Below are 21,205 nucleotides of genomic sequence, written 5' to 3'. Positions count from 1 at the left end.
TTGCACACTCACCTGCTTGGTGACATTTATCTGTAGCCCCACACTCCACACTGACAGCACTTTTGTGGTCATTCACGGACATGTGCAGAGCAGAGAAAAATGTAATCGCCTGAGACATGGCATGTTCCCAAATGAGCCTGTACAAAGCAGCGTGCTTGTACAAACATTCTGCAAACAAGTGTCCTTCTCACGGTCTATTTAGTGACACGTTTCTCACATTTTCATGCTTTTTTTCTTGGTGATTTCCACTGTTTAAAATGGCCCCCAAGCGTCATCTTGTGTTCTAGAAGAGCCGTCTAGTGTTCCTAAGTGCAGGAAGGCTGCAATGTGCCTTCCAGAAACTACTTTCGAGAAGCTGCATTCAGGCATGAGTTATAGTGCTGCCGGCCTTGAGTTCATTATTAATGAGTCAACAATACGTATTCAGTGAAATGTTTTAAAGAGAAGCACGCATGAAACATGGTTACCTGTTGATCGATTGATGAAAATGTCAGATCAGAGATTTGCAGGAACCTTGTATTTCCACTGAGAGCAATGGTTCAGTTTTTGCTGGTTCCATGACAGTTTGATTCTATAGAATAGGACTCCTGCAAATAACGAAGATTGTTATGTGTGTGTATATATGTCTGTAAATCTATGTACACATTAACTTAAAAAAAAAATTTATTCCTGGTGGCTCAGACAGTAAAGAATCTGCCTGCCAATGCAGGAGACCCAAGTTCGATCCCCAGTTGGGAAGATCCCCTGGAGGAGGGCATAGCAACCCACTCCAGTTTTCTTGCCTGGAGAATTCCATGGACAGAGGAGCCTGGCAGGCTACAGTCCATGGGGCACAAAGAGTCAGACATGACTGAGCGACTAATACATATAGTTGACATATATACATGCTTTTTTTTACAGCTGTGTTTTTAAGATTTTTTTTTTAATGTGGACCATTTGTAAAGTCTTTATTGAATGTGTTACAATATTGCTTCTGTTTTATGTTTTGGTTTTTTGGCCCCGAGGCATGTGGAATCTTAGCTTCCTGACCAAGTTTCGAACCTATACCTCCTGCATTGGAAGGCAAAGGAGAAGTCCCTACACATGTTTTTTATTTAGAAATAATTTTTAATTGACAAAAAAGTTACAAGAATTTTAAAAAAGCGCCTAGAAGGACTTTCCTGGTGGCCCAGTGGCAAATACTCTGAGCTCCTGCAGGGGCCCCGGTTCCATCCCTGGTTGGGGAACTAGATCCCACAGGCCACAGTTAGAAAACCCCACAGGCTGCAGTGAAGACTTAAGAGCCCTTGTGCTGCAGCTAAGACCTGGTGCAGCCAAATAAATAAATAACTATGCAAGTGACGATGTTAGTTGCTCAGTCGTGTCTGACTCTTTGCGACCCCGTGGACTGCAGCCTGCCAGGCTCCTCTGTCCATGGGGATTCTCCAGGCAAGAATACTGGAGTGGGTTGCCATGCCCTCCTCCAGGGGATCTTCCTGACCCAGGAATCGAACCTGCGTCTCCTGCCTTGCCGGCAGATTCTTTACCGCTGAGCCACCAGGGAAGCCCATAAATACCTATACGCAGATACAAACTAAAAGTAAATAGTGCCTGGAGCATCAGCTCTCCTTTCCCCCATAACACGTGGTTGAGATTTTGCCCCATTTGCTTTACTTTTTGTTCTCTATGTGTAGATGAGTGTTATATGCATGTAATATTTTTCTGAACCATTTGAGTATAATTGCATATTCAGTCTGCATTCCCTGAGAAACAGGGCATGATTTTACATAAACACAGTACAGTTACCAATCTCAGCAAATGTCATGCTGTTATGAGATTTGTTAATACAGCCAATCATACTCCCTACCTGTTTTCTTCAGTTGACCCTGGCGTGTCTTCACAGCTGTTTCCCTGCCCCAATCCAGGATCCAGTCTAAGGTTAATGAGGCTCGTTGCATTTACTTGTTATGTCTTCTTTAGTCTCCTTGCATCTGGAACATTTCCTCCATTTTGCTTGGATTTTGATGACGTTGGCATTTTTGAAACACAATCCCTCCCTCTTTGTTTAATAGAAGATTCCTCCTTTGGGGTTTGACTGTCCTTTGGGGTGATTAGAGCCGGGTTCTGCCAGTCAGGCTGAAATACTCAGTCAAGGTCATGTTCTTCTCCAGGCATCACGACTGAGGCACGTGATGTCCATCTGCCCTTCATTCCATGTGTGAATGTTAATCACCTGGTCGAGGTGTTGTCTGACCCCTACTGCATGGTTACTGGTTCTTTCTGAATGAATATTCAGTGGAGACCCTGGAAGACCTTGTGAATTCTCTGTCCCTGACTCAAATGCCCCCTGGATTCATCATCCGTCTGTGAATCTTGCCTGAGCTGTCTTTATTGTGATGGTTGCAAAGTCGCACGTGAATTATTTCATTTTAATCTTTTTGGCCATACCACACTGCTTCTGGGATCTTGGTTCTGCAACCAGGGATCTAACCTGGCCCCCCTGCAGTGGAAGGGTGGAATCCTAACCACTGGACTGCTAGGAAACTCCCTAAATTATGCAATGGAGTAGACAGCGTGCTCCAACTCAACGGATGTGAGTTTGAGCAAATTCCGGGAGATGGTGAAGGACACGGAAGCCTGTTGCGCTACAGTCCATGGGGTCACAAAGAGTCAGATGCAACTTAGCGACTGAACAACAACAAAGCATGCTCTAATATTCAATTTCATCTCCTGGTTTTTTTCAACTGAATATTTTAAACTTAGCATCTTCTCTCTTTCTTAACAGTCTCTGTAAAGTCTACGCTTTATAAAATTGTGGGCCGAAAATTGGTTTCCCAGGACTTTTGTGGGCCTGACTCCCTTGCTGGGAATGTGTTTTGCTGGGTTCTGTATTAAGGGGGTATCTGGTGGCCCACACCCCACAGTTAGCTCCTGCCATTTGCAGTGTTAGAGAGCCCACCTGGGGCCCAGGTGCCAGCCCAATTAGGCTCTGTCCCTGGCTCCCTGTGTGACCTTGCGCCAGTACGATCTTGGGCTGGAGGAAAGAAGGCTTGTCCTTCCAACTCAGCCAATGGAGCCATGGCTGCAGGCCCTCAGCTGGAGACCAGAGAACCCTGGCCACAGCATCTGCTGAGGGGCTGATGCTGTGGTGAGAAGCAGAGAGAGATGGATGTGGGGAGGTGGGGAACCCGAACCAGACCTGAGAGCAGGGTGGAAGCAGGAGGCTATAGCAGGACCTGTCAGGGTTGTGTCTGCAGAGGAGCCACCCGTACCGGGCCCCTTGAGAGTTGATGTCCAGACCTTGTGTGGCTTTGTCCTGTGAAGCACACGGGGTTCATCCCAGTTTACAGATGTGAAAACTGAGGCTTGGAGTCTCAACCACAAGTTTTCCTTTCCTCAGATCCAACCTCCACACAGGCCCTTGGAGCTCTTTGTAAATCCTGCCTGCTCTCGCCTCTTCCCTTCAAATTCCCATAAACCACTCCCACCCCGCTTCATGTCTCGCTGTGCCCCACTCAGCACAGAGTGCTCCTACCTCGGGGCCTTTGCACGTGCTGTTCTTCCCACTACCTGGCACAAGCTAGTTCTCCCCCAGTCCTGCCCTACCCCCTCTGCCCCTTGCCCCGGGGCCTCCTGAGACCCTTACTGACCAAGCCCTTGCTCTCTCCAGGACAAGCACTGACCCTGAGGGACACCGTGGAGCGGCCCAGTCTGGACCAGAGCCCCTCCAGCCGGCCCCGGCGGCGCCCCCTCCAGGCAGGGGGCGGGACTGTCGCTTTGAAGAGGAGAACAGTATTTGTAACAATGATGTACCCACCGCCGTGGACAATCCCCCACCCCCGACCCCCTTGCCGGACCAGGAGGCTTCCTCAAGCACGATCTTCCATGGAGAGTACAGCCCTGGCCTGGCCTCCCGGGACCTGCAGCCTGGATGCCCTGGACACCCGGCAGTTTCTGGAGTTGGCTCAGGGAGGCCGGGGTGATCCGAACAGACCCCTCTCCCCAGAAGCCACTGCCCTGAGGACCGTCTTGGCCCCTGGGCGTGTCCCCACTCCCTTTCTTCCCCTCCTCCTGGGGGTCCCTCTCAGACCCCCGAGAGCCATTGTCCCAGGAAGGGGCCAGAGGAGGGCCCCAGCTTCCCCTTCAGGCACCAAGGAGAGAAGTCTGGTCATTTGGAGGCAGGAGGAGACCCCCTTTTCTGCAGCCTCTTCCAGACTAAGGCAGTCCCCAGGGCTTCTTGTCCCCACACACTGAGCCTCTTGCAAACAGTGGTACAAGTTCCCCTCGGCCCGTCTGCCCAGCAAGGCCCCAGGTTCAAAGTGCTGGGAGGTGGGCCCTTCGTTCCGACCCCAGCGCACACGCAGCTCCAAGCTGCTGATGTCCGGAGGGTGGTCCCCAAGGCCAGGAGCCACAGTATTAGGAAAGTCTGGAAGCCCCTTTCCTTCCCCCACCCATCCTCAGAGACCTGGCTTGGAGCTGGGACAGGGAGGTCACAGGGAGGCCCCAAACCAGCCGTTTGGGTGTGTTTTGACTGGTAGGTCGTATGCTGTCCCCCGGGTTGACTTGATGTTCTGAAACCAGCCTCCCACTGGCAGATTCACCCATGCTGACCCCGACGTATGCACCTTCTGACCGTTAGCACAGGCACACTCAGAGGGGTCACACATGCACACATGCCGTGTGGATGGGAGCTTTGCAGTCAGTCATGCTTGGACCACATGGACACTCACCCTCGGGCTCCAGGATGGAGCCCCAGGCCTGGCAGGGCTGCGATTGCACACACTACAAATGTGCCTGCAGCCTCGTGCACAGAATCAGGCAGGTACACGTGGGTGAGCCTTCAGGGAGGTGTGGCCATGCACATGCATCTGAACACACAGCCCAACAGCCCCCTTTCAGTGGTACGAAGCGTCTGCCTGGGGCATTTTAAGTCCTGTCTCCTGTAGCCAAGAAAAGAACCCAAGGATTGACTGGGGAAGACAAATCTCCCCACCTTCCCCCAAGCCTTCCAAGTTACTCCAGCCTCGTTTGTGATGGGAAAGCCAGCGTCTGCCCGAAGCCCCACCTCTAGAGCCGGGAGACCTACAGATGGTTGCCTTGCACTGCAGCGTCTCCGTGGAGGCCTGCCCCACCTCCCCCAGCTTACGGGCCTCTCTCCCTAGGGGTAGAGGGGGTGCCTGATGGGCCAGCATGGTGTTCCCAGTTGCACCAGGACAGGTATGCAGGTGGTGCCCAGGTCACCCCTGAGTGCTCCCAGGTACAGGTGGGTGGTCTTCACGTCCTTGCCCCAAAGCAGCCCACCCCGGGGGCAGCCAGTTAGTCCTATCGGCCCCTCCTCGCTCCCCGTTGGCTTTCGGTAGCTCTTGCATGCGGTTTCATTAACAACGGTCTAGAAGCAATGCTGTAGTGGCTTAACCCAGAGTCAAATACTACTCTTTCCAGCAAAATCAGGCAGCTGCCCTGCCCACTGGAGGCACTGATTAGTCTACTAACAGCCAAAAGCCCACTCTGAGAGGAGTTGAGCCCCCGGGATGGGCTGGCAGGTGGCAAGCGCTTTCCCCATGAGCATCTGCGCCTGCCCAGTGTGTGCTCAGCCGTGCCCCTCCCCAAGCCCTCCTGCACCCTCCCCTTCCCTTCCCCAAAGTGGAATTGTTGAAGTGTGGCGAGTCCGTGCTCGAGACAATAAAGCTTGTGACTGAGGTCCAGGACCCCTGCAGTTTCTGCTTTTCTCTGTGGGCCTCCTGGCCTCCCCCCAATGTCTCCTAGCTCATGAACACCCAGGTGCCAGGAGTCTGACTTTATCCTGTTCTCCTGGTGGACTGATAGCTAATTCTTACTCAAATGTGAATGGCTAATAAAGGCCTCAGGGGGCCTGGTGTGGAACAAGTGTGGAACTGAGCTGCCTTGTCTGAGAAAAGGGAGCTCAACAAAAGCGGCAGAGAACCAGAGAAAGGGGGCAGCAGTGGAAGCCGGGCAAGGCTGCCAGAGAGGCATGAGGGTTTGGATTTGAATCTGTTGGAGATGTAAGTGGGCCCACAAGGAAAAATCAAAGTCTCCCCTGTACAAAATAGTGATGGATCAGCTAACAAATTTGATGAGTTCAGTGAGAACGCTTAAGATCGCTAATGCTGCCCCCTGCAGTAAGATATCTTTAGATCACGTAGTCACTGTTATGCCAGCTTTATGGTCATTTTGCAGGCTGTTCAATTGAGGGTCCCTCCCACCCCCCACCCCTCTCCATAGAGACCAAACAAGGCTCTCGAGGTTAACAGCTGAATGTGTCCAGCTCTGTGCCCTTTGTCGGGCACTGCGTCAGCAGAGTCCTGGAGGAAGCAGTGAGACTGTGCAGTGGGGGAATGAGAGTTATTTAAAAGGAGGGCCTGTGTGCTCGGGTGTGGACGGGGACCCACGAGGGACTCAACTGCAGACAGAACTCCAGCGGGCAGTGTGGCCCGGTAGGGAAGGAGAAAAAAAGAAAGTGAAAGTCGTGTCAGACTCTTTGTGACCCCCATGGGTTACAGTCCATGGAACTCTCCAGGCCAGGACACTGGAGTGGGCAGCCTTTCTCTTCTCCAGGGGATCTTCCCAACCCAGGAATCGAACCTAGGTCTCCCACATTGCAGACGGATTCTTTACCAGTTGAGCTACAAGGGAAGCCCAAGAATACTGGGGTGGGTAGCCTATCGCTGCTCCAGGGGATCATCCCCACCCAGGAATCGAACCAGGGTCTCCTGCATCGCAGATTCTTTACCAACTGAGCTATCATGGAAGCCCTAGGACGGCAATTGCCTCTCCACTCCCGTCCCTGCCTTCTGCCGACCACTCCCATTGGCTGAACCTCTGCCGGCCCCTCCCATTGGCTGAACCTCTGCAGGCCCCTCCCATTGGCTGAACCTCTGCAGGCCCCTCCCATTGGCTGAACCCAAGGCAAGGGAGCCAATTGGAGGCTGTGTAGGTCATTCCCTGGGGGAACAGCCAGGCTGGAGATAGGGAGGCAAGGTGTGGACTAAAGCAGCGCAGTCGACGCAGTGTTCGCCAAAGACAGATTGGGGGTGGGTTTTGTTGTCTTTGGGTTTTGTTTTTGTTTCTCTGTTGTGTTTTTGTTTGCTTTGCTGTGCAGCACCATGAGGTGTTTGGCGAAGGTAAGAAACCTGGTAAGTGACCAAAATTCAAAACCAGACCGTCCAATTCTTTTTTGTTTTGTTTTGTTTTCTTTGCTCTGACCTTGCATCACAGCTTGTGGGGTCTTAGTTCCCCTACTAGGGATCGAACCCAGGCCCTCGGCAGTGAAAGCACGGAGTCTTAAACACTGGACAGCCAGAGAATTCCCCAGACCATCCAGTTTTTAAACCTGCTCAGGTTCTTTGCATGTCCCTGGGATCCCTGACCAAGGAGCCAACCCCAGCTCCCTGCAGTGGAGGCTCAGAGTCCTAACCACTGGACCACCAGGGAAGTCCTGGGGCTGGATTTAAACAGCACCCAATTCTTAGGCTTCCGCTGCCTCTAATATAAATGGTCTCTCTTTTTCCAGAACGCATCATCCCAGTATTTTGAAATTCAGAGAGCTTCTGCAGAAAGATTCTTTCCTCTGAGACCAAACACCACTGTGACCTATGTGTTTTCCCCCCATTTTACCCAAGGCACTGGGTTGACCCTGTCCCCTGCCAGGTAATGACACTGAATGGGTCACCCTCCCCAGGGTAAAGCATTTCAGGGGCTAGTTTAACCTTTGGTGGAAACGCTGGGGGCTCGTGATCAAAGAAGAGTGAGATCCCCACCCACTCATGGCTCCCAGGCCAGCAGTCATTGGAACCCCATGTTAACTGCTATGAAGAAAGGATTGTGAGGGGTGGCAGGGAGGAAGGAAGTGGGGGCAGACAGGGACTGTCATGGGGAGTGAGAGGGGCCTGGTGTCTCTGGCCCTTACTGCCACCAGAGGGTGCGTGGGACCTGAGGCTGGGTGAACAAGGGCTTGAATCTCACGAAAGGAGCTTCCTGAGTCCTTGTCTGCCCAGGGCTTGGCATCCAGAAGGTGGAGGATGGAAGGTGGGCACCTGAAGCAGGGTGAGGGGGCCCTCCACCAGGTGTGAAGCGGTGACGACAGTCTGCCACACAGAGCCCTGCTCACAGGGTGCTCAGAGCCTGGGCGGGCAGGTGGGTAGGAAGCGCCAGGGCTGCAGCTGTGGGGGGTGGGCAGCTTCAGAGAAGTGGCTACAAGGTCAAAGCCTAGGAGGGCAGCCTGGAACCCTTCAGCTGGTGGAGGGCGGGGCGGGGGACAGGCAGTGGTCTCTGACCGCATCACCCTGGAAGAGACCAAGCACCAGACACCCTTGGGGTTCAGCCCAGCCCACCACCCTCTGACTTCGGGCCAGGCGCGTTGCTTCACTTCGGTGAGTCTCAGTTTCTTCATCTGTAAAATGGAGACCATAAACCAATCTTGTGCACTGTGGAGTCTGAAGCCACAGAAGCCCTTAGGTTAAAGGCTACACCCAGTGGTTTCCTGTACTCTCCCATCCAAGCAGAAAAGTTGCTCCTTCTCCATCTGCCTCTGGGAGCCCCCAGCCCTGGCTTGCTGGGCCCCTCGACAGTCCAGTTTAGAGGCAGCAAGGGTGCTTCCCCCAGGGCCAGGTCTTGGGTACGGTGGGAGGGGGTGGGAGCCTGCCACTCCAGAGGGTGTCTCCACACCACCCCTGGGTCGACTTTCCTAACTTTGAAGTGTTAAGATAATGTCAGCCGTGCAGAATTGTAAGTAGAATTCCCACACACCCTTCACCAGCTTCCTCTCCTGTTCACTTCTTGCCCGATCACAGGACTGCAATCCAAGTAGAACACGGACATCGGTAGGGTACTGTGAACTCAAGTACAGACTTTACTTGAATTTCACTGGTTTTCCTTCTAACTATCCCTGTTCCAGAATTCCAGCTAGGATCCCACAGGGCATCATCCAGTCTGTAGTTTTCCTGGTCTTTCACGACCTTGACACATTTGAAGAACACTCGCCCAGTGTCCCCCACTTTGGTGTTTTCTCAGAATTAGATGGAGCCCCGAGGTGATGTGCCCTGTTGGGGCACCATATCAGGGGTACCTGATTTCATCATCTACCAGTGAGGGTTAACTTGGATCACTTGGTTAAGGTCATGTGTGCTAGGATTCTCCACCATAAACTTACTCTTTTGTCCATTTATAATTCATAACTATTTTGGAGGAAATGCTTTGAGATTATGCAAATGCCCCCCTTTCTTCTTAAAGTTTCACCTCTGATTCTTTTCTTTTTACTTTTTGGCCATGCTGCACAGCTTGTGGCATCTTAGCTCCCTGGCCAGGGATCAAACTCGCACCCTCAGCAGTGAAAGCTCGGAGCTGCAACCGTTGAACCTCCAGGGAATTCCCTCACCGCTGATTTTTGCGTCTGTGTGCGGAGCTTGCCTGCTGTAATTATTACTGCGATATTCTAGTGGTTTGCTAGTTCTCCATTTATTCTGTCTCCATTTATTGACTAGAATTCTTCCTTAAGAAAGAGTTGTTTCTCCTCCCCCATTTATCTATCTATTTATTTATTTTGCTATGGACTCATAGGGCTTCCCTGATAGCTCAGTTGGTAAAGAATCCACCTGCAATGCAGGAGACCCCAGTTCGATTCCTGGGTCAGGAAGATCCCCTGGAGAAGGGATAGGCTACCCACTCCAGTATCCTTGAGCTTCACTTGCGGCTCAGCTGGTAAAGAATCTGCCTGCAATGTGGGAGACCTGGGTTCGATCCCTGGGTTGGGAAGATCCCCTGGAGAAGGGAAAGCTACCCACTTCAGTATTCTGGCCTGGAGAATTCCATGGACTGTATAGTCCATGGGGTTGCAAAGAGTTGGACACGACTGAGCGGCTTTCACTTCACTTCATGGACTCATAGATAATTATTCTGTCCTTTGTGTTATTATCCAATACAATTGCTATTTACTTTGTTGTTCACATTGTCCTGGACCTACCACCGGGAGTGCCTTTTGTTGGCCCCCCAAATATCCTGCAGCTCTGGGCAAGGCCTCAATGTCCTCATCTGTACATGGGAGAACAGTCCTCAAGTGTGAGGAGTCAGGATCACAAAGGGAAATGCTGGGAATGGTGAGTTGGGCAGGGGTGGGGGGAGCATTTCTCTGGGTCCCTCCTCCTGGGGTCCATTAATCTTTGGGAAGATTAAGACTTGGAGCAGCAGAATCTGGGGTGTGGGACTGAGCCCCTGGGGACTGCAGAGAGGAGCAGGTGTCCCCACGAACACCTCTGCCCCGACGTTCACAGCACTGGCCCTTGGAGAGTGGCTCCCAGGGACATGCAAAGAACCTGAGCAGGCTTAAGAATTGGATGGCGTGGGGAATTCTCTGGCGGTCCAGTGGTTAAGACTCTGTGCTTTCACTGCTGAGGGCCCAGGCTTGATCCCTGATCAGGGAGCTAAGATCCCTCAAGCTGCGATATGTGTTAGTCGCCCAGTGGTGTCTGACTCTTTGCGACGCCATGGTCTGTAGCCTGTCAGGCTTCTCTATCCATGGGATTCTCCAGGCAAGAATACTGTGAAGCATGGCCCAAAAAAAAAAAAAAAAAAAAAATCCCCAAACAGAATTGGATGGTCTGGTTTTGAATTTCAGTCACTTACCAGGTTTTATAACCTTTGCCATACCCCTAAACCTCACAGAGCCATGTTTTCCCCTCTCTCTTTGGTAGGGACAGTGGAATACATCACATGGGGTTGCTGTGACAATCAAATGTGACATCCTCTCCCTACAACACAAGGTCTGTCTCCTGGAGGAAGCAGGTCTCAGGAACTGGGATTTCTCTGGTCCCACTTTCTCTCTTTACTCTGCCTGACCTGGGGAGACATCACCCAGACCCTCCAGATCGTTTGGGAGGTCTTGGCCGTCTCCTCCAGAGGGAACTGGGGGTTAAACTGGCCTATGGATGAAACACACACCCATGACTGCCTGGGGACTCATCCAACTGGCCAAGCTTGCGATGCTTCCCAGTCACCACCAGGTGTCGCCCTCGGCCCTCTCACCGCCGCCTATCAATCCACTACCTGGACGGGGAGGAGGAGACTTGAGGCCCGGAGCACCGAAGGCACATGGCCACATTCACAGACCAGAACCGAATGCGGGCCCAGACGTCCCAGCGTGTGGCCCTATAGCTCTCTGCCCCGTGGCCTCCCGGTCTTGCTTCCGGCCTCTATGCGAGTATCTGTGTGGGACCAAGGCCAGCTCGAGGTGGACATTCATTCCATCACCAGGACCCTACAGACCAGGAGCTAACCCATCCCCGCCTCACATCACTGTGGCCTCCCCACTCTGCAGAACCTAGGGTCTCAATGTGCCCCTCCTCACTCTAGGCCCTACCCTGCTCTGTGGAGCTGCCTCCTAGACCTAGAATCTCTCAACTTTTTCATCCCATCTCCCTGGCCAGCCCGAACTCGGGGTACTTTTTTCTGTTCCCCCTCCTACTCCCCAGGAGGGGCTGAAAAATGTCTTAATTCAGAAGTTTGGGGCCCAGTGTAAATTTAGGAGACAATATGGCATGGAGCGAATAACAGGAGACTTAGTTCTATAATCTTCTCTGGAACCTTGGGCAAAGCTTTCTGCTCTTTCCCTCGGGTATCCCAGCAGAGAAAAGGACCCGCTGCCTCCAGGGCTTCCCCAACACCCGTCTAGACGCCCCTCACAGCCTCGGTCTCCCGGTCGCATCGACCACCCTGGCCTCTGACCTACGCAGACCACTTTGCCTCCAATTTCCCAGAAGCCTCGAGCCTGAAACTTACCAGGGGCATCTTCATCTTCCCCCCTAACCGGGTGTGTATCCCTAGACGTCATTAGGTTCATCCCTTCTTATCCTTCATCCCTCAGTCCTGCATGGCCCTCACCCAGGTACCTATCACCCTCATCCGGGCTCAGCCCTCGGATCATGGCTCAAACCCCACAGCCTTGGAGAAACCATTCCAAGCACACACACACACGTTTTTCTCCCCCTGCACGCTCCCCACCCCCTCATGGCAGAGACCACAGTCTGAACTTGGGTGTCACCTGCCCCTCCCAGAGGCAGGCCGTATGTATTGCTCATCCATCTCCCTCACTTTTAGCCCAGTGCCTGCACATAGTAGATGCTCAGTAAACAGTTGTCGAATGGCTCTATCCCCGCCCTGAGACACATGCCTAAATCTTTAACCTCGCCCTCCTCATGGTAGTCTTCCTTGAGCTCCAAACATTCCCAGGTTTTTCCTCTGTTCTAAAAACATGTAGCCCTTGGGACTTCCCTGGCGGCCAGTGGTTAAGAATCCACCTGCCAATGCAGGGGACGTGGGTTCGATGCCTGATCTGGCAAGATCCCACCTGCTGCCGGGCAGCTAAGCCCGGGTGCCACAACTCCTGAGCCCTCAGATTCTAAAGCCCTCGCTCCACAACAGAGAAGCCCCTGCAGTGAAAAGCCTTCTCACAGTAACGAAGAGTAGCCCCCACACTCCACAACTAGAGAAAGCCTACATGCAGCAATGGAGATCCAGCTCAGGCAAATGTAAATAAACAAGTAAAAATAAATGTACAATTGTGCATTGTTGTTGTTCGGTCACTAAGTCATGTCTGACTCTTTGCAACCCCGTGGGACTGTAACCCACCAGGCTCCTCTGTCCACGGGGTTCTCCAAGCAAGAATACTGGAGTGGGTTGCCATTTCCTTCTCCAGACAATTATGCATCCTAGGTGTTTAAAAAAATTAAAAATGTAGCCACTTAAAAGTCTTTATTTGTTCTCACTCACTTATAATCTCAGTTTATTTTCTACAGCTGTAATCTTCTCCAAGCTTTTTGATGTTATTCCCTTTAAAAAGGTTTTTCTCTTAGTCCTCTTTCAAGTTTACTTCTTGTTTAGAAGGTAAACAGCACTGTCTTCATTCTCAAAGTCACATCTTCATCCAGGGTCCCGTCCCCTTGAAAAAACTCTCTTTATCTCGTGGGTGGTCATTTGCATCTGCTGAAACTCTTTACCTCTTTACCTTTCCCAAGTTTAATCTTTTAATCTCAGACTTTAGGCTTTGATCTTCGATCTTAAATCACATTCATTTTGTCACTTTATTTTATCATAATTTTAAACCTCTTAACTTTTCATCTCTCGTTCAGGGTAACCTTTAAGCCTGATTTCCTGGTTGATTACAACTTCGTGTTATATATACACAATTTAAAGCTGTCATCTTCATTTTCTTTTCCATTTCAAAAAATTCTCTACGTCGTCACTGGCTTTTGATTGTCTCAGTTTAAAATCACCATTTCTCTCAGGGATTATGTTTTCTTCGTCTTCTCGGCGTTCGTCCTCATTAAACCCTGAGCCACTGGCATTCGAGGTTTGTCACCAACCCTGTTTGAAAGGTGAGCAGATGAGATGCAAGGAGAATAAACAGTTGCTGGAGGTCATAGGAGTGACCTGCGTGGCAGAGGGATGACCAGCCCGGGCCGCATGGCCGAGTCCAGGCTCTCACTCTCCGCTTCCCCGACTCCTGGCTCCGGCCTCTGCTTCACCCCAAGAGTCCATGTGGCCCGACTCGCTGTCTCATTCCCCGGACTGTTCTGCAGGCCCCCTCAGGCAGCCCCATGCATCTCCCTCCATGCCCACTGCTGCTTTTCCCCAAAACCTGGTTCCAAGAGACTCGAGGACTCCCTAGCCTCTTTGCAAATGTCACCTTGATTTACCGAAGCACGTGGTTGCCTCAAATCTCAAGCCAGACCACCCAGGCTTTCATTAAGTACCTGCATGCTTTAGAATCCATGGTCTCTGATGCCCACAGCATCGGAGCCAGAACAGATTCTGCCAGGAGAATGGCTGGACCCAGAGGCCATGCTGGATGGGAGGGCCCACCCATGCCCCCTGGTCTTCAGTGGGGACTGATGCTGGGGTCCTGTAGCTGGTGATGGGGGCAAGACAGTGTCTTCACCAGGAACCTAGCCCAGCTTTACGCCAGGCTGCCCTGACACTCATTTCCCAGATGGTCCAGTCTTGTTCTCTGAAAGGCTGCTTGAAAGCCAAGCCACCGTGTTGCACGGCTCCAGGGGGCGCTATTCATGTAGTCCTGTGAAGGGATGCTGTGTGAAGGTCCTCCTGGTGGGCCAAGGGTCCAGGAGCAGCTGGCTCTCTTAGAATTTATTGTGAACAGAGATCATCTTTGGGGTTCATGATTTAGGCCATCCTTAGATTACCTCCCCTTCCCCAGCCCTTTCCTGCCAGCACCAACACCAGTCACCAGGACCCCTTAGAATGTTCATTCCTTAGGCTTGTCTCACCTCCTTCCCACCCTTCACCCTCAGCAACAAAGAACAGAAGCATAGTAGTCAGTTAAAAAAAAAAGGAATAGATCTGTTAAAAGGTGCCAGTTAAAACAGCGCATATTGTACAATCCCATCTGTGTACAGAGTAAAACCTGCAACAATAATCGACGTTGTAGGAAGTCAGGGTGTGACTAGCGGAGGTATGGGGGGACTTCTGGGGGCCTGGAAAATTCTATTTCTCCACCTGCATGCTGGTTATGTGCACGCATTCAATTTGTGAAATCCAATGTGTTGTACACTTGTGTCATGTGTACTTTTCTGTACGCAATACACAGAAGTCGCTCAGTCGTGTCTGACTCTTTGCAACCCCATGGATTGTAGCCCACCAGGCTCCTCGGTCCATGGGATTTTCCAGGCGTGAATACTGGAGTGGGTTGCCGTTTCCTTCTTCTGTACGCAATACCTCAATAAAAATTTTAAAAAATTTGTAAAGCCTTTATTGAATTCGTTACAACATTGCTTTTTTTTTTTTTTTTAGTGTTTTGTGTTTTTTTGGCCAAGAGTCATGTGGGATCTTAGCTTCCCAACCAGGGATCAAAGCCACACATCCTACACTGGAAGGAGAAGTCTTAACCACTGAACCACGAGGGAAGTCCCTAAATTTTTTCTTAAAAAAGCCAAAAAGGAAGCATTCTACTGCAGGCAGAGGATATAACTTTCCCGGGGGCCTAGACCAGGTCTGGCCAGCCCGCTAATTATCGCAGTCAGAGGGCTCAGACCTACCATCCTAGGTCACAACTCTGGGAGATGCTGTGGGTTTTTAAAGACTTTTAGATAACACCCCATTTCTGCAAGTCACCCCACTGAGTTTGGGGTCTTATTTAGAGCCTGGAAGCCTCAGGGCTCACACCCACACATGTATGACACCTTACTGTGTGTTTTTCTTTATCCTCTTTTTATTTTCTTTTAACAGCTTTGTTGAGATAAATTTCTTATACCATATAGCTCATCCATTTAAAGTGCTATGGTTTTTCATATGGTTGCAGAGTTGTGTGACTCATCACAACCAATTTTAGAACATTTTCATCACCCCCCAAAGAAACCCTGTGCCCCTGAGCGGTCACCCCCTAAATGTCTCCACTGTTCCCAGGAACAATGGCGTTTACCTCTTTATTATTGTTGCTTACTCACTCAGTGGTGTCCAGATCTTTGCAACCCTATGGGCTGTAGCCTGCCAGGCTCTTCTGTCCATGGGATTCTCCCAGCAAGAATACTGGAGCCAGTTGCCATTTTCTCCTCCAGGGGATCTTCCCGAGCCAAGCGTTGAATCCACATCTCCTGCTTGGCAGTGGTCTGCTTTTACCTTTTGGATAAAAATAGATGTTTCCCTCCCTATATCAGATGCCAAAAATTTCACAGGGAAATTGTGGCCCGTCTCTGACAACTGCAAGAGCCATCATCTCTGGTTTTTCCTTCTTTTCCCTAATTTCCTAACCTGTTTTTGTTTATCTTTGCAAATATAACTTGAAAAACCTACATTAGGATTTGATTGGGGGTGGCATTGAATTTATAAGTTAGTTGAGGGGAGAATTACCTTCCCATCCATGGATTATCCTTCCATCTGTATGCATGGTGTATCTTTCCATTTATCGAAATGTTTTTTGTCAGTTTGTTTTGGCCAAGCTTCAAGATCTTAGTTCCCTAATCAGGGATTGAACCCATGCCCCCTGCAGTGCAAGTGTGGAGTCTTAATCCCTGGACCACCCGGGAAGCCCCTGTATTTAAGTGTTTTTTTTAAAATTTGTGTCCCAAAGTTAATTTTACAGTGCTATCTATGTGGGTCTTGAGTAACTGTTTACTAAATGTATTTATTCCAAAACACCTTTTACTTTGTTCTGAACTACTCAATAAATGATGCTAGGACAATTAGCTGTCCATATGGAAAAAGAATAAAATTAGATTCCCACCTCCCACATGAGCAAAAATCAACTGCAGACAAGTTAAAGAAGTATGTGTGGAAAGTAAAGTTGTGAAATTTTAAAAGAAAATGTAGGATAGGGAAGTGTATTCAACTTGAAAAACCCAAAGCAATAGTGGCTTAAGTAAGCTTTCTCTTACTTAATATCATTTATATCTCAAGTATAATCACTCTGGACGTAGGCAATGAGACAAAACTAAACAAAACCAGAAAGCCTGTTACGACTGATCCACAGTGATACCAGGAATTAGGCTCCTAGCTTCTACCCTGCTATATTCAGTGTGTCACTTCCATTCTGAGGTTGCCTCAAAGTCCAAAACAGCTTCTGGAGCTCCAGACATCACACCTACACTCTAGATGGCAGAATGAAGAAGGTAGGGAAGGGAAATGTCCCAGAAGCCCCACAAAATGCTTTCGCTCTCATACCATCAGCCAGATATCAGTCTAACGGCCATACCCAGCTGGGAAAAGGACTGGAAATGTAGTCTTTAAGCTGAGTGGCAATATGTCCAGCTAAAAACTGGAATTCTGTTACTAAGGCAGAAGGGTAGAATTAATATTGGAGGCCACCAACACAGTCAGCCATAGAACATTTTTTATGAAAAAAAAATCCAAACAGTGCAAATGTTAAAGGAAAACATTGACAACTATGACTAAATTAAAACATAAAACTTCTAATAAATAATCCAATTATTTTAGTAAATAAATATTGAAAAGAAGTGAACATTAACTCAGTTTGGGGAAACAGTTGCAGTGCATATAGCTACACGTTTTAAAATTTTGCACAAAAGCACTGAGATCTATCATACATAAAGAATTCCTACGAGTCAATAAGAAAAAGATTAAAACCCAGTACATGAAACTTACCCTCATGCACCTAACAAAGACCAGAAAGGATGTGTTTTGTCTGAGCAGGGGGGTTCGAGGCAAACCGGCAAGGTCCACACTGAGCCCCAGAATATACCGCTGGAGGGGGATGTGATGCCCTAAGGACCAAGCCACTGCAAAGGCATGACGTCATTTGATAAGGCACGGGGTGACCCAACTGACATGAGTGTTATACACGTGTTGTTGAAAGTGGCCTTAAATCTTCTCTGAAACAAGGTACAGTTGAGACAACTGAATAAATGAAAGGGTGAAGATGCAATCTTTTACCATAGGTGCTTACTTCTGGGGTGTCTCATCATCATTTCAGACATCCCTCTTCCCTGGGCCTTCTGTAGCCCCACCCTCCTCAATGACAGTTACTCAGTTGTATCCGACCCTTTTCGACCTCCTGGACTGTAGACTACCAGGCTCCTCTGTCCATGGGATTCTCCAGGCAAGGATACTGGAGTGGGCTGCCATTTCCACCCTCCTCAGATGTTTCTTAAATAGGAGCCAATTTGAGAGAAATAGGAGATTCTGGCCATCTTTGCTCATGTTCCCCAAGGATTTGGGTACACGTGTTTGGGAAGTGAACCAGGGTGACCGTGATAGGGTGGGACAGGGAGAAGAGCCAGTCAAAAGTCAAGAGTGTGTCAGTGAGCAGGTGAGTTTGGGGGTAACTGGGGCTTAGAACATTCTGAGATCTGTGGCTGGCTTCAGGCCTCAGGATCGTCCCATCAAGCAGGGGCAGCTGGGAAGTTCACCTTCCAACTGTTGCCTCTCAATGATTTACGGTCCTCCCCTCCTCCAGGTAGCACCTGGAGCCAGTCACTGCCTCCAGGTGGAGTCACAGGATGCTACTTGCAGCTGATGCCAGGTGGGTCAGGGGTATATGGAGAGGGACTTCCCTCGGGGTCCAGTGGTTAAGAATCCACCTGCCAATGCAGGGGATCCAGGTTCGATCCCTGGTCTGGGAAGATTCCACATGCTGTAGGACAATGAACGCCTTGGCCGCACCTGAGTTTGAGCACCCTAGAGTCCGTGGTCTGCAACAAGAGAAGCCACGGCAATAAGTAGCCCCTGCACCGCAACTCGAGAGTAGCCCCTGCTTGCTGCAACTGGAGAAAAGCCGGTGTGCAGCGACAAACACCCAGCGCAGCCAGAAAACAAACAAACAAACGTATATGGGGAGGACACCAAGAGCAAAAGTGTCACACACAGCATCGTGTCCTCCCAACGTCAGGCCTGTGGTCCACCCCTAACCCTGCCTGCAGGGCTCTTCCCAGTAAGCCTGCCACATCCTCTCTTCTCTCCCACATTTGGGTCAAGATGGACAACTCACCATTTCTGATGCTTCTTCCACTGTCTCTGCCTCCTGGATTGTCCTCAGGCGTTTCCTTCTGCTGATCTGTCCTTGCTCCTCTCCCATTATTTAGGTCCAGCTCAGAAGCTAGTGTGTGTCCCCAACCCCTTCTCTTGATCTATCTCTCATCCCTATGGCCTGTTATTTGCCCTCCTGAGAGCATCCATCCAACTGCCCTGTATTTATTCCTGGATGTCCTGTCTCCCCAGCTAGCCTTGGGCTCCGAGAGGACAGGGATGGTCAGAGCCGCTTCTTCTGTGGGTCCCAGGGTCCGTCACTGGGCCCTGCACATGGCAGATGCACCACGGAATGCTCAAGGACTCTCACTTTGCAGATGGAGACGTGGACCCGAGAAGCAAAGTGACTTAAATCCCAAAAGCCTTATGGAGCACCAACAGTAAACTGAGTCGTGCGTGCGTGCTCAGTCCTGCAGTTGTGTCTGACTCTTTGCAACCCTATGGTCTGTAGCCCCTAGTCCACAGGGTCCATGGGGATTCTCCAGGCAAAAATACTGGAGTGGGTTGCCATGCCTTCCTCCAGGGGATCTTCCCAACCCAGGGATCCAACCTGCGTCTCTTATGTCTCCTACCTTGGCAGGTGGGTTCTTTACCCACTGAGCAATGGGAAGCCCATAAACTGAGCGGCATACATGGACATCCTGGCGTAGGACTTGTTGATCGAAAAGAGGTGACTGCTTTGCCCCTGCCCCCGGGAGTGTCCAGTCCAGCCATGGAAAGAGTGACCTGTGTCAGTGCCTGAGGGCTGGCACTCATTCACACGTTCAGAGCACATGGGGAGTCCTGCCACGTGCTGGGAATGCAGGCATTTGAGGATGACCAAACCAGGTTTCCTCAACAGCTCAGCAGGTAAAGAATCCGCCTGCCAGTGCAGGAGACGCAGAAGACTCAGTTTCGATCCCTGGGTTGGGAAGATCCCCTGGAGAAGGAAATGACAATACTCTGCAGTATTCTTGCCTGAAAAATCCCATAGACAGAGGAGCTTGGTGGGCTACTGTCCAAAGAGTTGCAAAGAGTTGGACATGACTGAGTGAGCAAGCAAGCAAACCAAGCCCTGTTTGCTCAGCCACTCGTGGGACTGGGATGCAGGAAGCCTGGAAACCTAGGCGGCGTCCCTCCTTGCCCTCAGTGAAGACGTGGTCCATCGAGGACACCGGGGCAGCCTGGGGGAAGAGGACCACCTGGAGGACCAGGCTCAGTAGGCAACCTGGGCAGTCAAGGATGAAGTAGCGCAGAGAAGTGAGAGATCCAGGAAGACTTCTGGGAGGAGGTGAGCTGGGGCTGAGGTATGGAGAACAAAAAGGAAGGGTTTCTGGCTGCCCCAGCCCTCAGGGACCATGGCCTTTTCTTGCCTCGGTTTTCCTTTCCTCATTTTCCTGTGAGGGCCTGGTCTCCCCAGATTCCCTGGGGACTCACAGAGCCTCCTCAGGAGGCCCTACAGCATGAGATGCAAGGATGTTGAAGCCCTGAGTGATGGATAAATCCCTCCCTTTCTCTGGGTCTCAGTGTTCTCATCTGTTAAATGGGTTTATCACCCTCATCGCCCAAGGTTTGCTGGAAGGGAAGGAGACAATTTGTGGTTTCTCAGCCAGGAGAAGGCAAAACTCCTTAGAGGTCACACCACAAGCCCCCTCATTTCACAAAGGGGAAACTGAGTCCCGGAGAGGCAGAGGGCCCTCCATCAGGCTCAGTGAGACCCCATCTGGGCCTGAGCTTTCAGGATGATGGCAATGAGCTCCTAACCAGCAAAGTGGGGTTCCTCCTCAAGCCAAAGGGGTCCCTATTTGGGGGTGTGTGAGCTGTTTTCTTCTTTGGTACCTTAGAAATGTTCATTGAGGGGCATTATGCAAAGGAGCCCGGCTCGGAGATGCTTATTTGAACCTCAACAAGGTTCTATGTTAAAAATAGCAGGAGGATGAATTAGCTTTGGGGTTGGAGGGGGGCAGTGGGCCCTGTGCCTTGCAGGGCTCCAGGCTCCTGGGTCCCTGGTAGGGTGTCCAGGCTTCACACCCTGGGCCCATCTCTGACAGCCTGGGGTCCCCACTGCAGTCGGGCTCCCACGACTCTTTTTTTTTTTTTAATGGTTTGGCAGCACAGTGTAGCCTGTGGGATTCTTAGCTCCTGGACCAGGAATCGAAGCTGCACCCACAGCATTGGCAGCATGGAGTCTTAACCACTGGACCACTGGGGAAGTCCCCGTCCACAAGCCCCTTTTGCACACTGGACACCCGAGCAATGATTCTAAATATCAGATCTGACCCCACTGCTCTTCTGTATACAACCTGCTGTGGCTGTCTGTTGCCCTGAGACTTACCCTCAGTCCTGCGCTCAAGTCCTGTCCTGTCTGCTCCCTCAGACTCTTCTCCCACCAAATCCTCAGGGCTCCCTGGCACTCCAGCCCAGGGACCATCCTTCCTGATCATCCCCTCCGCGAGCAAACTCCGGGAGATGGTGAAGGACAGGGGAGGCCTGGCGTGCTGCAGCCACGGGGTCACAAAGAGTCGGACACAACTGAGCGACTCCACAACAGCCTCTGCGCCCGCACTCAGAGCCTTTGCACAGGCTGCTCCTGCTCCTGAGGGAGCCGCGTCTCCTCCTTCCCACCAGAAGAGCTACGTCATCCTTCACTTTAGCGGCTCAAAGGCACCTTCTCGGCGCCTCCGGGCCAGCCAGGCTGGCTCTGTCTCCGCTCTTCCAGAGACTTCTCTAGAGCCTGCTCTTA

At 50.9% G+C, this 21,205-nt stretch overlaps 1 protein-coding gene across 2 annotated transcripts in view; it reads left to right on the top strand.

Moving 5' to 3' along the window:
- Nucleotides 1–5,687, top strand: part of CLIP2 (CAP-Gly domain containing linker protein 2) — a 75,157-nt gene extending 69,470 nt beyond the window's left edge. For both annotated transcript variants that reach the window (XM_061401872.1, XM_061401871.1), the window contains one exon: nt 3,650–5,687. In XM_061401872.1, coding sequence (XP_061257856.1) covers nt 3,650–3,661 — 12 coding nt within the window. In that variant the 3' untranslated portion in view covers nt 3,662–5,687. The remainder of the gene's footprint in view (nt 1–3,649) is intronic.
- Nucleotides 5,688–21,205: the final 15,518 nt, after the last annotated feature.

The sequence above is a fragment of the Bos javanicus genome, chromosome 25 (genome assembly GCF_032452875.1).
Source record: "Bos javanicus breed banteng chromosome 25, ARS-OSU_banteng_1.0, whole genome shotgun sequence".
NCBI lineage: Eukaryota > Metazoa > Chordata > Mammalia > Artiodactyla > Bovidae > Bos > Bos javanicus.
Note: the sequence above shows the minus strand (reverse complement) of the source record. Positions and strands in the feature narration are given on the sequence as shown.